The sequence below is a fragment of the Salmo trutta genome, chromosome 17 (assembly GCF_901001165.1).
Source record: "Salmo trutta chromosome 17, fSalTru1.1, whole genome shotgun sequence".
Lineage (NCBI taxonomy): Eukaryota > Metazoa > Chordata > Actinopteri > Salmoniformes > Salmonidae > Salmo > Salmo trutta.
Genome location: NC_042973.1, coordinates 23,574,625 through 23,587,746, shown reverse-complemented (window position 1 = coordinate 23,587,746; position 13,122 = coordinate 23,574,625). Strand labels below are relative to the sequence as shown.

The following is a 13,122-nucleotide window of genomic DNA, read 5'->3' as shown; positions in this document are numbered from 1 at the left end:
GGGGACAGACAGGCATGTCTCTCCCTTGCTCTATTCTCTCTCTCTCTCTCTCTCTTTTGTGTTACTATAGCTAGGGCCCCATTGTGACATAAGCCTTGCTCCTGTAAAACTAATAATGACAAAGATTTGTACAGGCTTAGCATTCTTTCCCCCTTTCAATGCAGGATACGGGAATGAGAGGCCAGGGGGTTGAGGGGATTTAGGTAGTGAGAAGGGTGAGGGGATATGTCCTAGTTTGAGAGGGAACATGCTATTTCACAGACGAGTGGCCCCTACTCTGGATCACGTAACATGCTTTTATTCTTTCTGGTTGAATGCCTACATTATCCTCTCAACATACAGCCTATTCAGGAATGCATAGTCATGGCACTCCCAGTGACTTTCTTACAGTATATCATGCATTTCCTATTCCCACAAGTTAGTCATTATGTAAAATGTATGCATACATAGTTAATACTGTAATATGAAATACAGATTTGACTAAATTCAGTAACCCCTTTACAGTATACTAAAAATCTTTCTCTCTCTCTCTCTCTCTCTCTCTCTCTCTCTTCCCCTCCCTCCTTTGAGCTCCCTCCTCCTTCTCCCGCTCGCTTTCTCCTTCCCTCTCTCTCAGTGAAAGGCAGACATGTGCTTGCCGTGCCAGCAGACCGATTTAACCCTCTCCTCAGAATAACTAATGCACAGACAGCTGGCTTTCCCTCCTTGACTCCCCTAACTATCTCCCTCTTTCTTTTCCCTCCACAGTGGCTCTATTAATTCTTTCTCCTCCTTTCCTTTCCTCTCTTCTTATTTCCCCTGCAGTTTCCCCTGCTCAGACGGATAAAAATAATTGTCCTATAGCAGAGCTTGTGTAATCGCTGGCTTCACAAGCACGGGAGCCACTGCCTCAACACCGGCCCAATAAGGAATACCAAGCACTGGACTGAACACCACAGTGTTGAAGAAAAGGAGAGAACATTTTCTAAACTCCAAGGAAGAAGGATACAGTAAGGAATACAGAGAGTGACAGAAGAAGAGAGAAGAAACAGAGTGAGGAGTGCAGGAGGAGTGAAGTGTTAGGACCATGCCTGGCTGTCACATCCGGACGCCCCTGATGTTGGTGCTCTGCATGCTGGTGCTGTCCTGTGGGTCAGGAGGTGCCCGACGGATCAGAAAGAGAGGGCTTAACCAAAAGGTGGGGTTTAGACCTGATATGAGTACCTTCACTGCAGCAATACTCTCTCTGTGTGTGTGTGTGTGTGTGTGTGTGTGTGTGTGTGTGTGTGTGTGTGTGTGTGTGTGTGTGTGTGTGTGTGTGTGTGTGTGTGTGTGTGTGTGTGTGTGTGTGTGTGTGTGTGTGTGTGTGTGAAGAGAGAAGGTAAAGCTGGTGGACATACAATACATACACTGTTTTGGCAGGGTGACGTAGTTTGGAGGTTTTAGCAATAGCAGCACCATGGTTTTATGAATGCTGTGTAGTCCCCTGTGTATTGTCCTCTCCACTCTGTCCTGGCTATGTTAGGAGTGGAGGAGTGACGGACGGTCATGCAGAAGACTGAACACAGAGAAATAGAGCATGGCCATTGTCACAGAGGGGTTTCTGTAGTAAGAGCAGCAGACAGAGACAGCGGTGGAGAGAGAGATGGGAAGCAGAGAGAGGGGCTGTAGAGGCACACAGGATGGAGCTCTCTTTTTCCCTCCAGAGCAGCAAAGCAGAATGAGCAGCTGGCCAGCACAGCCAACAATCTGCTAGCATGGGGAAAACATTACAATAACCACAGCTTCCACTGATTAGTAACACACACCTGTTTTTGTATCACATCTAGGGGGATACTCTCTGATCCTGATACTCTCTGATCCTGTCTGGACATCAAATCTAATTGTATTTGTCACATGCTTTGTAAACAAAAGGTGTAGGCTGACAGTGAAAAGCTTAGGTAGCAGTAAAGTGATATGGGTAAAGGTACGTAGGGGTAAAGTGATAAGGTATAGGTAGGGGTAGAGGGATAGGGGTAAAGGTACAGTAGGGGTAAAGTGAAAAAGTATAGGTAGGGGTAAAGTGATAAGGCAACAGGATAAATAATAAGCAGTAGCAACAGCGTTTGTGATTAATCAAAAGAGTTAGTGCAAAGGGGGGTCAATACAGATAGTCTCTGTAGCTATTTGGTGAACTATTTAGCAGTCTTATGGCTTGGGGGTAGAAGCTGTTCTTAGGGTCCTGTTGGTTCCTTGACTTGGTGCATCGGTATCACTTGCCGTGCGGTAGCAGGGAGAACAGTTTGTGACTATTTTTACACCGCCTGGTAAAGAGGTCCTGGATGTTAGGGAGCTCAGCCCCAGTGATGTAATGGGCCATAGGCACTACCCTCTGTAGCGCCTTAAGGTCGGATGCTAAGCAGTTTCCTTACCAAGCGGTTGCCTTGCCAAGCGGTGATGCAGCCAGAGAAGATGCTCTCAATTGTGCAGCTGTAGAAATGTTTGAGGATCTGAGGGGGAAGAGGCATTGTAGTGCCTTTTCACAACTGTCGGTGTGTGTGGACCATGTCAATTGATTCTTGATTCTTCGCAATGTTGTGCTGCTATTTTTATTGACCATTCCATTCTTGTGGGCCGGCTAAGGAGTGTTGGTGTCTCTGAGGGGTCTTTGGCCTGGTTTGCTAACTACCTCTCAATGAGTGCAGTGTATAAAGTCATAACATCTGCTGTCTCAGCCACTGCCTGTCACCAAGGGTGTACCCCAAGGCTCGATCCTAGGCCCCACGCTCTTCTCAATTTACATCAACAACATAGCTCAGGCAGTAGGAAGCTCTCTCATTCATTTATATGCAGATGATAGTCTTATACTCAACTGGCCCCACCCCGTATTTTGTGTTAAACGCTCTACAACAAAGCTTTCTTAGTGTCCAACAAGCTTTCTCTGCCCTGAACCTTGTTCTGAACACCTCCAAAACAAAGGTCATGTGGTTTGGTAAGAAGAATGCCCCTCTCCCCACCGGTGTGATTACTACCTCTGAGGGTTTATTTAGAGCTTGAGGTAGTCACCTCATACAAATACTTTGGAGTATGGCTAGACGGTACAATGTCCTTCTCTCAGCACATATCAAAGCTGCAGGCTAAGGTTAAATCTAGACTTGGTTCCCTCTATCGTAATCGCTCCTCTTTCACCCCAGCTGCCAAACTAACCCTGATTCAGATGACCATCTTACCCATGCTAAATTAACGTAATTTATAGATTGGCAGGTAAGGGTGCTCTCGAGCGGCTAGATGTTCTTTACCATTCGGCCTTCAGATTTCCACCAATGCTATACTCCTCTGTAAACTGGTCATTTCTGTATACCCGTCGCAAGACCCACTGGTTGATGTTTATTTATAAAACCCTCTTAGGCCTAAATCCCCCCATCTGAGATATCTACTGCAGCCATCATCCTTCACATACAACTCCCATTCTGTTTAAGTTCCCCAAAGCACACACATCCCTGGATCGCTCCTCTTTTCAGTTCACTGCAGCTAGCAACTGGAACGAGCTGCAACAAACACTCAAACTGGACCGTTTTATCTCAATCTCTTCATTCAAAGCCTCAATCATGGACACTTACTGACAGTTGTGGCTGCTTTGCGTGATGTATTGTTGTCTCTACCTTCTTGCCCTTTGTGCTGTTGTCTGTGCCCAATAATGTTTGTACCCTGTTTTGTGCTGCTACCATGTTGTGCTGCTGCCATGTTGTGTTGCTACCATGTTGTTGTCATGTTGTGTTGCTGCCATGCTGTTGTTGAAGGTCTCTCTTTATGTGGTGTTGTGTTGTCTTTCTTGTTGTGATGTGTGTTTTGTCCTATATTTTTATTTAATTTATTTTTATTTTTAATCCCAGCCCTTGCCCCTGCAGGAGGCCTTTTGGTAGGCCGTCATTGTAAATAAGAATTTGTTCTTAACTGACTTGTCTAGTTAAATAAAAAATAAATGTAAATTTAAATTAATTAAAAAATTACTTAGTGATGTGGACACCGAGGAACTTGAAGATCTCGACTCGCTCCACTACAGTCCCGTCGATGTGGATGGTGGCGTGCTCGGCCCTCCATTTCCTGTAGTCCACGATCAGCTCTTTTGTCTTGCTGACATTGAGGGAAAGATTGGTGTCCTGGCACCACACTGCCAAGTCACTGACATCCTCCCTATAGGCTGTCTCATCATCATCGGTGATTAGGCCTACCACTGTTGTCTCATCAGAAAACGCAATGATGGTGTTGGAGTCGTGTGGCGCCACGCAATTGTGGGTGAACGGAGTAAAGGAGGGGACTAAGCATGCACCCCTGAAGTGCCCCCCTGTTGAGGGTCAGCGTGGCAGATGTGTTTTTGCCTACCCTCACCACCTGGGGGCAGCACGTCAGGATGTCCAAATCATCAAAACAAACTTTATTTATATAGCACATTTCAGACATGAATGCAACGCAATGCGCTTTGCAAAAAAATTATAATAAATGAAAATAAAAACTGAAATATTTACTATACAACAAACACAAGGGAATAAAAAACTAAAGAATAACAAAAACTGAAAAACTAAAAAGCACCCTAAGGAAAAGCAAAGCTAAAAAGGTGTGTTATAAGATCTCTTTTAAATATGTCCACAGTTTCAGACCCCTCAGGTTCTCTGGCAGGCTATTCCAGAGGCAGGGGGCATAGTAACTAAAGGCTGCCTCTCCATACATGTTGGTCCTAGGCTTTGGGATAGTTAATTGGTCAGTGCCAGATGACCTGAGGGACCTACTGGGTACATAACTTAAAAGCATGTCTGACATGTGTTGGTGCACAATAGTGGATTGATTTAAAAACCAATAGAATAATCTTAAAATTAATTCTAAAACTCACAGGCAGCCAGTGCAGAGATGTTAAATCCGGTGTAATGTGTGCTCATTGTCTGGTCTTGGTCAGTACCCGTGATGCAGCATTCTGTTTGTTTTGTAGTTTACCAATGGGAGGAGAGCATTACAGTAGTCAAGACTGCTTGTAATAAAAGCATGGATGAGTCTTTCTGTATCAGCCTGAGATAGAAACAGCCTCACCGTGGCAATGTTCCTCAGGTGGTAAAAAGTTATTTTGGTCACATTCCTAATATGTGATTCGAAATTGAGCTCAGAATCTAAAATGACACCTGGTGTTTTATCTTTATTGCCCAGGATCCAGTTGCAGAGGGCGGCGTTCAGTACCAGGGTCCCGAGCATAGTGACGAGCTTGCAGGGCATTGTGGTGTTGAACGCTGAGCTGTAGTCAATGAACAACATTCTCAAGGAGGCCTTCCTGTTCTGTTTCTGGGCCATCTGCCTCGGCCTCTCAAGACTTTTATGTCCTCCCCAGGTGATTCTCACATCTATATTTACCATCTCATAGCTACAGCTCCATATCAATGGTAGCAATAAGGAAATTAATCCCATGGGATTGGGCTGTTTGTGTGCTGAGACATCAGAACGAACAAGATTGGAAGAGGCATCCTAATTTTGCTCATTCCAGTATGTCAGCCAAATTCATTTACTAAGCTATTCCAAGATGGCTGCACTCAATGTAGGTTATAATCCCTCTAGTGTAGCCAGTAAATACCACTCTCTATATAAATAGGAGAAGAAAAAAAATACAAATATGCATAACAAATACAAAATATAATATGGTTTTGGCATACAGTAAAAAAAATATTCTGGAAGAAATCCACAGGTGGTAAAGTCTGTTTCATACTTGGTTTGAGTAAACTTCTGTGTCGGTCAGAGTTAATACACTTAGCCCACTAGGCTTTGATAGGAGTTATGAACATTAATCTCAGTCAGATGATATCATGTGAGGATGTCTGGACATTACTGTACACACCCACAGGATTATCAACTCCCCGCTGAGAGCAGGCTGGAGAAGCACCCCCACAGCTCTCTGTGATAGTGATAGTCCAAACATCCATCAAGATAAAACAACATGGTAAAACAGTTAGTATAGAAGCAGGCAGTCACCTGCATGGGTGATATGTCTCAGTCTAACTATTAAAAAAGAGCAATTGTCTGGTTACATTCCATCCTTTTATACATTAAGGTCAAAACCCGTCAGCTGTCAATCAGTTAGTCAGCCAGTCAGTGACTCAGTCAGCCAGTCAGCCAGTCAGCCAGTCAGTCAGTGTTATGGCAGGAAATCAAATCAAATCAAAGTTTATTTGTCACGTGCGCTGAACACAACAGGTGTAGACCTTACCATGAAATGCTTACTTACAGGCTCTAACCAATAGTGCAAAAAAGGTTTTAGGTGACCAATAGGTAAGTAAAGAAATAAAACAACAGTAAAAAGACGGGCTATATACAGTAGCGAGGCTATAAAAGTAGCGAGGCTACATACAGACACCGGTTAGTCAGGCTGATTGAGGTAGCATGTACTTGTAGATATGGTTAAAGTGACTATGCATATATGATGAACAGAGAGTAGCAGTAGCGTGAAAGGGGAGTTGGCGGGTGGTGGGTGGGACACAATGCAGATAGCCTGGTTAGCCAATGTGCGGGAGCACTGGTTGGTCAGCCCAATTGAGGTAGTATGTACATGAATGTAGAGTTAAAGTGACTATGCATATATGATAAACAGAGTAGCAGCAGCGTAAAAATAGGGGTGGGGGGGCACACAATGCAAATAGTCCGGGTAGCCATTTGATTACCGGTTCAGGAGTCTTATGGCTTGGGGGTAAAAACTGTTGAGAAGCCTTTTTGTCCTAGACTTGGCACTCCGGTACTGCTTACCATGCGGTAGTAGAGAGAACAGTCTATGACTGGGGTGGCTGGGGTCTTTGACAATTTTTAGGGCCACCTGGTGACACCACCAGGTGTAGAGGTCCTTGATGTCAGGCAGCTTAGCCCCAGTGATGTACTGGGCCGTACGCACTACCCTCTGTAGTGCCTTGCTAGGCTTTGTTGTGCCCTCTTCACGACTGTCTTGGTGTGTTTGGACCATTCTAGTTTGTTGTTGATGTGGACACCAAGGAACTTGAAGCTCTCAAACTGCTCCACTACAGCCCCGTCGATGAGGATGGGGGCGTGCTCGGTTCTCCTTTTCCTATAATCCATAATAATCTCCTTAGTCTTGGTTACGTTGAGGGATAGGTTGTTATTCTGGCACCACCCGGCCAGGTCTCTGACTTTCTCCCTATAGGCTGTCTCATCGTTGTCAGTGATCAGGTCTACCACTGTTGTGTCATCTGCAAACTTAATGATGGTGTTGGAGTCATGCCTGGCCATGCTGTCGTGGGTGAACAGGGAGTACAGGAGGGGACTGAGCACGCACCCCTGGGGAGCTCCAGTGTTGAGGATCAGCGTGGCAGATGTGTTGCTACCTACCCTCACCACCTGGGGGCGGCCCGTCAGGAAGTCCAGGATCCAGTTGCAGAGGGAGGTGTTTAGTGCCAGGATCCTTAGCTTAGTGATGAGCTTTGAGGGTACTATGGTATTGAACGCTGAGTGGGAGCCAATAAATAGCATTCTCACATAAGTGTTCCTTTTGTCCAGGTGGGAAAGGGCAGTGTGGAGTGCAATAGAGATTGCATCATCTGTGGATCTGTTTGGGAGGTATGCAAATTGGAGTGGGTCTAGGGTTTCTGGGATAATGGTGTTGATGTGAGCCATTACAAACCTTTCAAAGCACTTCGTGGCTACGGACGTGAGTTCTACGGGTCTGTAGTCATTTAGGCAGGTTGCCTTTGTATTCTTGGGCACAGGGACTATGGTGGTCTGCTTGAAACATGTTGGTATTACAGACTCAATCAGGGACATGTTAAAAATGTCAGTGAAGACACCTGCCAGTTGGTCAGCACATGCCCGGAGCACACGTCCTGGTAATCCGTCTGGCCCGCAGCCTTGTGTATGTTGACCTGTTTAAAGGTCTTACTCACGTCGGCAACGGAGAGCATGATCACACAGTCGTCCGGAACAGCTGATGCTCTCATGCATGCCTCAGTGTTGCTTGCCTTGAAGCGAGCATAGAAGTGATTTAGCTCGTCTGGTAGCCTCGTGTCACTGGGCATCTCTCGGCTGTGCTTCCCTTTGTAGTCTGTAATAGTTTGCAAGCCCTGCCACATAAGACGAGCGTCGGAGCCGGTGTAGTATGATTCAATCTTAGCCCTGTATTGACGCTTGCCTGTTTGATGGTTCGTCACAGGGCATAGCAGGATTTCTTGTAAGCTTCCGGGTTAGAGTCCCGCACCTTGAAAGCGGCAGCTCTACCCTTTAGCTCTACCCTTGCAACATGAACTGGTGCTAGAGCAAGGCTGGTCTGGAGAACTTTCTAAGCACAGGGGATCTCAGCATGGGAAGGAGGGTGGAGAATGGATGCTGTTGTATTACAGAAGAAAGAGATACGGATCTAAATAACATGGTCAATGCATAAGTATGACTATCATTAAATAATCAGTGCAATCCACACATCTATTTGGGGTGTACGAATGTATCACATTGCACATCGTTTCACTGGAGAAGCTGAGTGGTGTGCTTCCTGGAGTTCTAGGAATCAGGATGTGTCTGATCTAAGGACTAGATACAGTACAGACGTCAATGGCCTGATTACAGTTTACATCACAGTCTGGAGCCAAATAAGTTCTCTGATAGCTTTAGCCCACTCTGCTGAATCGCTCAGCTTTGAAATCCCTGCCCTGGAAGAAATCAATATAACAGGTCTGCTGGCATCTCTGTGGCCCAGCAGGAAGAGACCAATGACTGTAAATAAACAATGTGGGACTGAACATCAAACAGACACATGCAGCACGGCACAGTACAGGACATGGTAGGGCAGCTTGGCATTCAGACTGATAGACAGGAACCGGATATTCTACTTCCTCTGCTACTGAGATCTGAGGAGAAACCATGGGAACTGAGCAGATAATGAACCATGGTCACTGTAGCTCACGTTGTCCAATCACATGGATATTCAGCCTCACTCTTGTACTTTAAACCTGGAGTTGTCTGAACTGCATTTGTAAAGATACAGGGTGACGTGAGGATGAAAGTGAATGGCCTACTTTGCCTCCCATAATCATTACCTGTAAATTTGTAAACACGATTAGAATCCTTTTGTAGACCCAACAGCATTGTGACATGTGATTGGCTTCTCTTTGAGATACTGTAGGATAGGCTAATATAGCTCGGCCTAGAAACCCTCAGGAGACAGTCAGAAGATCTGAGAGATGAATGATCCAATCTGGCCAATGTGGACCACAGCTGCTAAAAGCATGAATTCTTTGAATGAAGAGAGCCCTGATGTTGCCTGATGACTCATCCTGAATTTATCCTGTTGCTCTATCGATCGCTCCATAGAAACGTTAGTTGGCATGTTGTATGGCCAGAGCGATGTGGATGGGTAGCTAGGCAAGCTCTGATAAGGTCAAAAGCTCTAAAGATTCATTTTGAGGAAGGAGAATTGCTGTAAAGCGCATAAAAAATCTGGAAGTGTTACTAAGACATGGTCAATTAGCATAAAATCAGGATCAATAACCTAACCAAGTCAGCACTGTGTTACTTTTACTGCAGTCACACTGACATGGAAGGAAAGAAAGTAGTGCACTCGTGTGTTGCCACGCAAAAGCTACAAGTTGATCCAGTCACTGAGCCATGGTAAGACCTGGCACCCCACCCACCAGGCTGGCAGCTGACAGAGCAAATTATTTGTGTGTTTATTACCAACATGCATTCTGTGTCAAACACCAGCGCCAAACATTTGCTTTCGTTTTTACGGTTGGTTTGGAAGAGCAGTCGCTTAGCCTGCCAAATAAACAGCGCAGTTTTAACGATCACGTGCAGTCCGCAAGCCCATTATCTAATTAGTGAGAGGGGGAAAAACTCTCAGAGGGCCCCTGGCGCAGTCTCTCTGTCAGGGGGAAAGGGACAGGGACACCTTACCTGGGCCGGCAGGGCATCCACGTCGAGAGCAGCAGGATGTGCACTTGAAATTACAGTGTCTGGTCTGGAGCTCCATGATAAAGATTGGCTTTGGTTAACATTGGCCAGACTACATGGAACATATGCATTCGGAATGGAGTTGGCAGAGTGAGCCCCTCAGAATGAGACTGTGTGGTTGGTCCTGTACAGTAGGCTAGCTCAACTGCAAACCGGACCTCACTGTATCTGTTGCTGTGCCAGAGCAGCTCCTCTATGGAATAGCACTTGGAAAATATTAGGAAAGACCCACAAACACTACCTCCTTAGCTCTATGATTATAAGCACATCACATACAGAGATAACAAACCTGAATAAACCAGTGTTTGACCTATAAAATCCTCCAAGAAGTAGTTCACACCATAGGTGCATGGAAATAGTTGAAGTTTATTGAACCGAGCAAAGCAGTAAGTACAGCCATGGCTCTATTACACAACTGATTATGTAAGTGTTTCACAAGCTCCTTTAGAGAAAATCACAGACCACCACTGTTCAGGTGAGGTGGAGAATGTGTTTGGCACTATCACATTCTGTTCCTAGACCGTCACTGAAAATAAGAATCTGTTCTTAACTGACTTGCCTAGTTAAATAAAGGTAAAAAAAATAAATATTAAATCCCCCTTGACTTTTAATTTTTTATTTGACATATTTAACCTTAACTGACTTGCCTAGTTAAATAAAGAACAAATTCTTAGCCTTTAGTTCTTTATCGCTCTACATATTTAGAGTGAAGGTCAAGGTGTTTACTAACAGGCATGATAGTTTAACACAGGAAATATAACAAATGTTGCAACAAGTATGTTACAAAAATCCATTACCGCCACCTGCTGGTCAAAGGTGTAAGACAAGCACACGTCACAATTCATCTTTGTAGGCCTACTGTATGTACAAAAAGACTCCAGCAATCACCTACTATGTTGAAAATTACCCAGGTCTCTCTATGTTTCAGCCTCAGGATAGTAGACTGCACATTTCTGTTCAAACAAAGTCATTCTGTTATCTCCTCTCTAAGGACTATGAGTACCCAAACCAGCAGTCCCAATCCACGCAGCACCAGAAGAATGACCGCTGCCCACCCCCACCTCAGATGCTGCCGGAGAGGGCCTGCGAGGTACCCGGCTGCCGCTCTGACTCAGAGTGTGAGCGCCACAAGCGCTGCTGCTATAACGGCTGCATCTACGCCTGTCTGGAGTCAGTGCAGCCCCCACCAGGTAAGCGCCACTGATCTAGATGACAGTACACAAAACCACACTTATCGACCCATATGACGGCACGCATGGTCATACATAGCGTGGGCATGGTTCTAACCATCGGTACTAGGATATGCAGTAAAATTCTGATGAAATCATTAGGATCAAACTTACCAATGTGTGTTTGTGTTGACCAGTGCTGGACTGGCTGGTTCAACCCAAGCCTCGATGGCTGGGAGGGAATGGCTGGCTTCTAGACGGTCCAGATGAGGTACTGCAGGGTGAGTAGCCTGGAACATCACCATTAAAACGGACCTGAACGCTACACCATCAGTGTGTGTTTAGTTGACCTCTGACCTGTGTGTCCCCTGCTCTCCAGCGGAGGCCTGCAGCACCACAGAGGATGGTGACGAGCCCCTGCACTGTCCAACAGGCTATGAGTGCCACATCATCAACCAAGGAAACCCCGCCGCTGGCATCCCCAATCGGGGACAGTGCATCAAGTCTCGTGGCAACTCTGGTAAGGTCCTATTCAGTCAGACATTTAATGTAGTTCTAAAAACTGGCATAATCACGAACTAGAGGTGCCATTTCTCATCTAGATGGACGTCCCATGAGGCAAAAGTCCTACAAGGACTATAAGGATTACTTGGGTAAGTGTGGTGATCAACTGTCCACTATACTCCATAATTATACTGCAAGGGTCTCTTTTACATGAACATGCCTGTCATTTCTCCACAATAGGAATTGGAAGCAGCTCTAATAATGCAGTGGCCTATGAGAAACACCACCACAAACACATGGGATGAGGTAGGTGTTATTGGGATGCCATTTACGAAAATAAGCAAGAGGACAGAATATAGCCTATATTGTTTGCTATGACTGAGCTATCAAAGGTCAATATAACAATCTATAATAACCATTTCTATCTGACAGATAGTTTTGAAGAGACTACCAGATTTTCACTGTCTTCAGATACCTCAACACAGAACCTCAGCTATCAGAGCCCACATACCATACCTCTCTTGACAACAGAACACAGAACAACCAGACAACCTCACGGTGCTTTACACTTCCCATGTCTGGCCTGGGGAAAGGAAGAAACCAAGCCTTCAGTTCCTTCTTCTTCGCAAACTGGCTGTAATAATGGTGCAGGCAGGGTTTTAAACAATACTTTAACAGATTTACACACACACAGAAACATGCTTTGGTTTAGTCATGGGTAAGACGTAATGGTGTTATGTTTGAAAAGGAGAAATGAACAAGACACAAAGCCCCTTTATTGATCAGTCTCAAACCGCAAAAAAAATAAAGCCTTTTATCTATACACAATATCAAAGTAGATGCACTGAAAACCCCCACAACCAGACACATACACTTATCTCATAGAATAGAATAAGGACTATGTGCTGCTGTTGGCCCTCACCCTTCAGGCCAGCAGGATGAAGATCCCATAAACACACAGACCAGGAACAGACCCAGAACCACCAGCACACTCCATACATGATTAATGAAATAACTTCACAGCTGCCTTCCACTCTGCTTACATGTCAAAGCATGTCAATCATGGTGGGAGAGCAAGCGGGGCCTTATACCAGTATGACCCCATCATCCACACACAGTAGCTGTTCAGTGTTTGTATCGACTGTACATGAAATTGAACATATTCCATTCAGTATATTCACTCAGTCAGTCCAAAAATGAACATTAGTATGACAGAAAGACAGGTGTGAGTCGTTAGGAATATCCATGTCTGGATTTTAGTACATCAAATGGTGCTCAGTCTCTTCTAACAGAACAATAAGCTGGTCTACATGACTAAATTCCACAACTAATAAGCTAGAGGTATGAACAACATGTAACCATTTTCTATGAGGGAGACAGTAATATCCAAAAGTCAAACTGGTGCTGTAATGTTGCTTTGTGTATTACAAATAAACTGTATGTTTGAGGAACGGTCTGCTATTTACATTATTGTAGACTTAACCATGAGACAAACTTTACACCGAAACCTAAC

General features: G+C 45.0%; 1 protein-coding gene across 1 annotated transcript; it reads left to right on the top strand.

Moving 5' to 3' along the window:
* Window positions 1-602: 602 nt before the first annotated feature.
* Window positions 603-13,060, top strand: LOC115151913 (WAP four-disulfide core domain protein 1). The gene is made up of 7 exons (XM_029696255.1): window positions 603-1,177; window positions 10,928-11,126; window positions 11,303-11,386; window positions 11,485-11,625; window positions 11,708-11,758; window positions 11,850-11,915; window positions 12,042-13,060. Exons 1-6 carry the CDS (start codon window positions 1,067-1,069, stop codon window positions 11,912-11,914), a joined length of 651 nt encoding a protein of 216 aa, XP_029552115.1. The 5' UTR covers window positions 603-1,066; the 3' UTR covers window position 11,915; window positions 12,042-13,060.
* The last annotated feature ends 62 nt before the right edge of the window (window positions 13,061-13,122 follow it).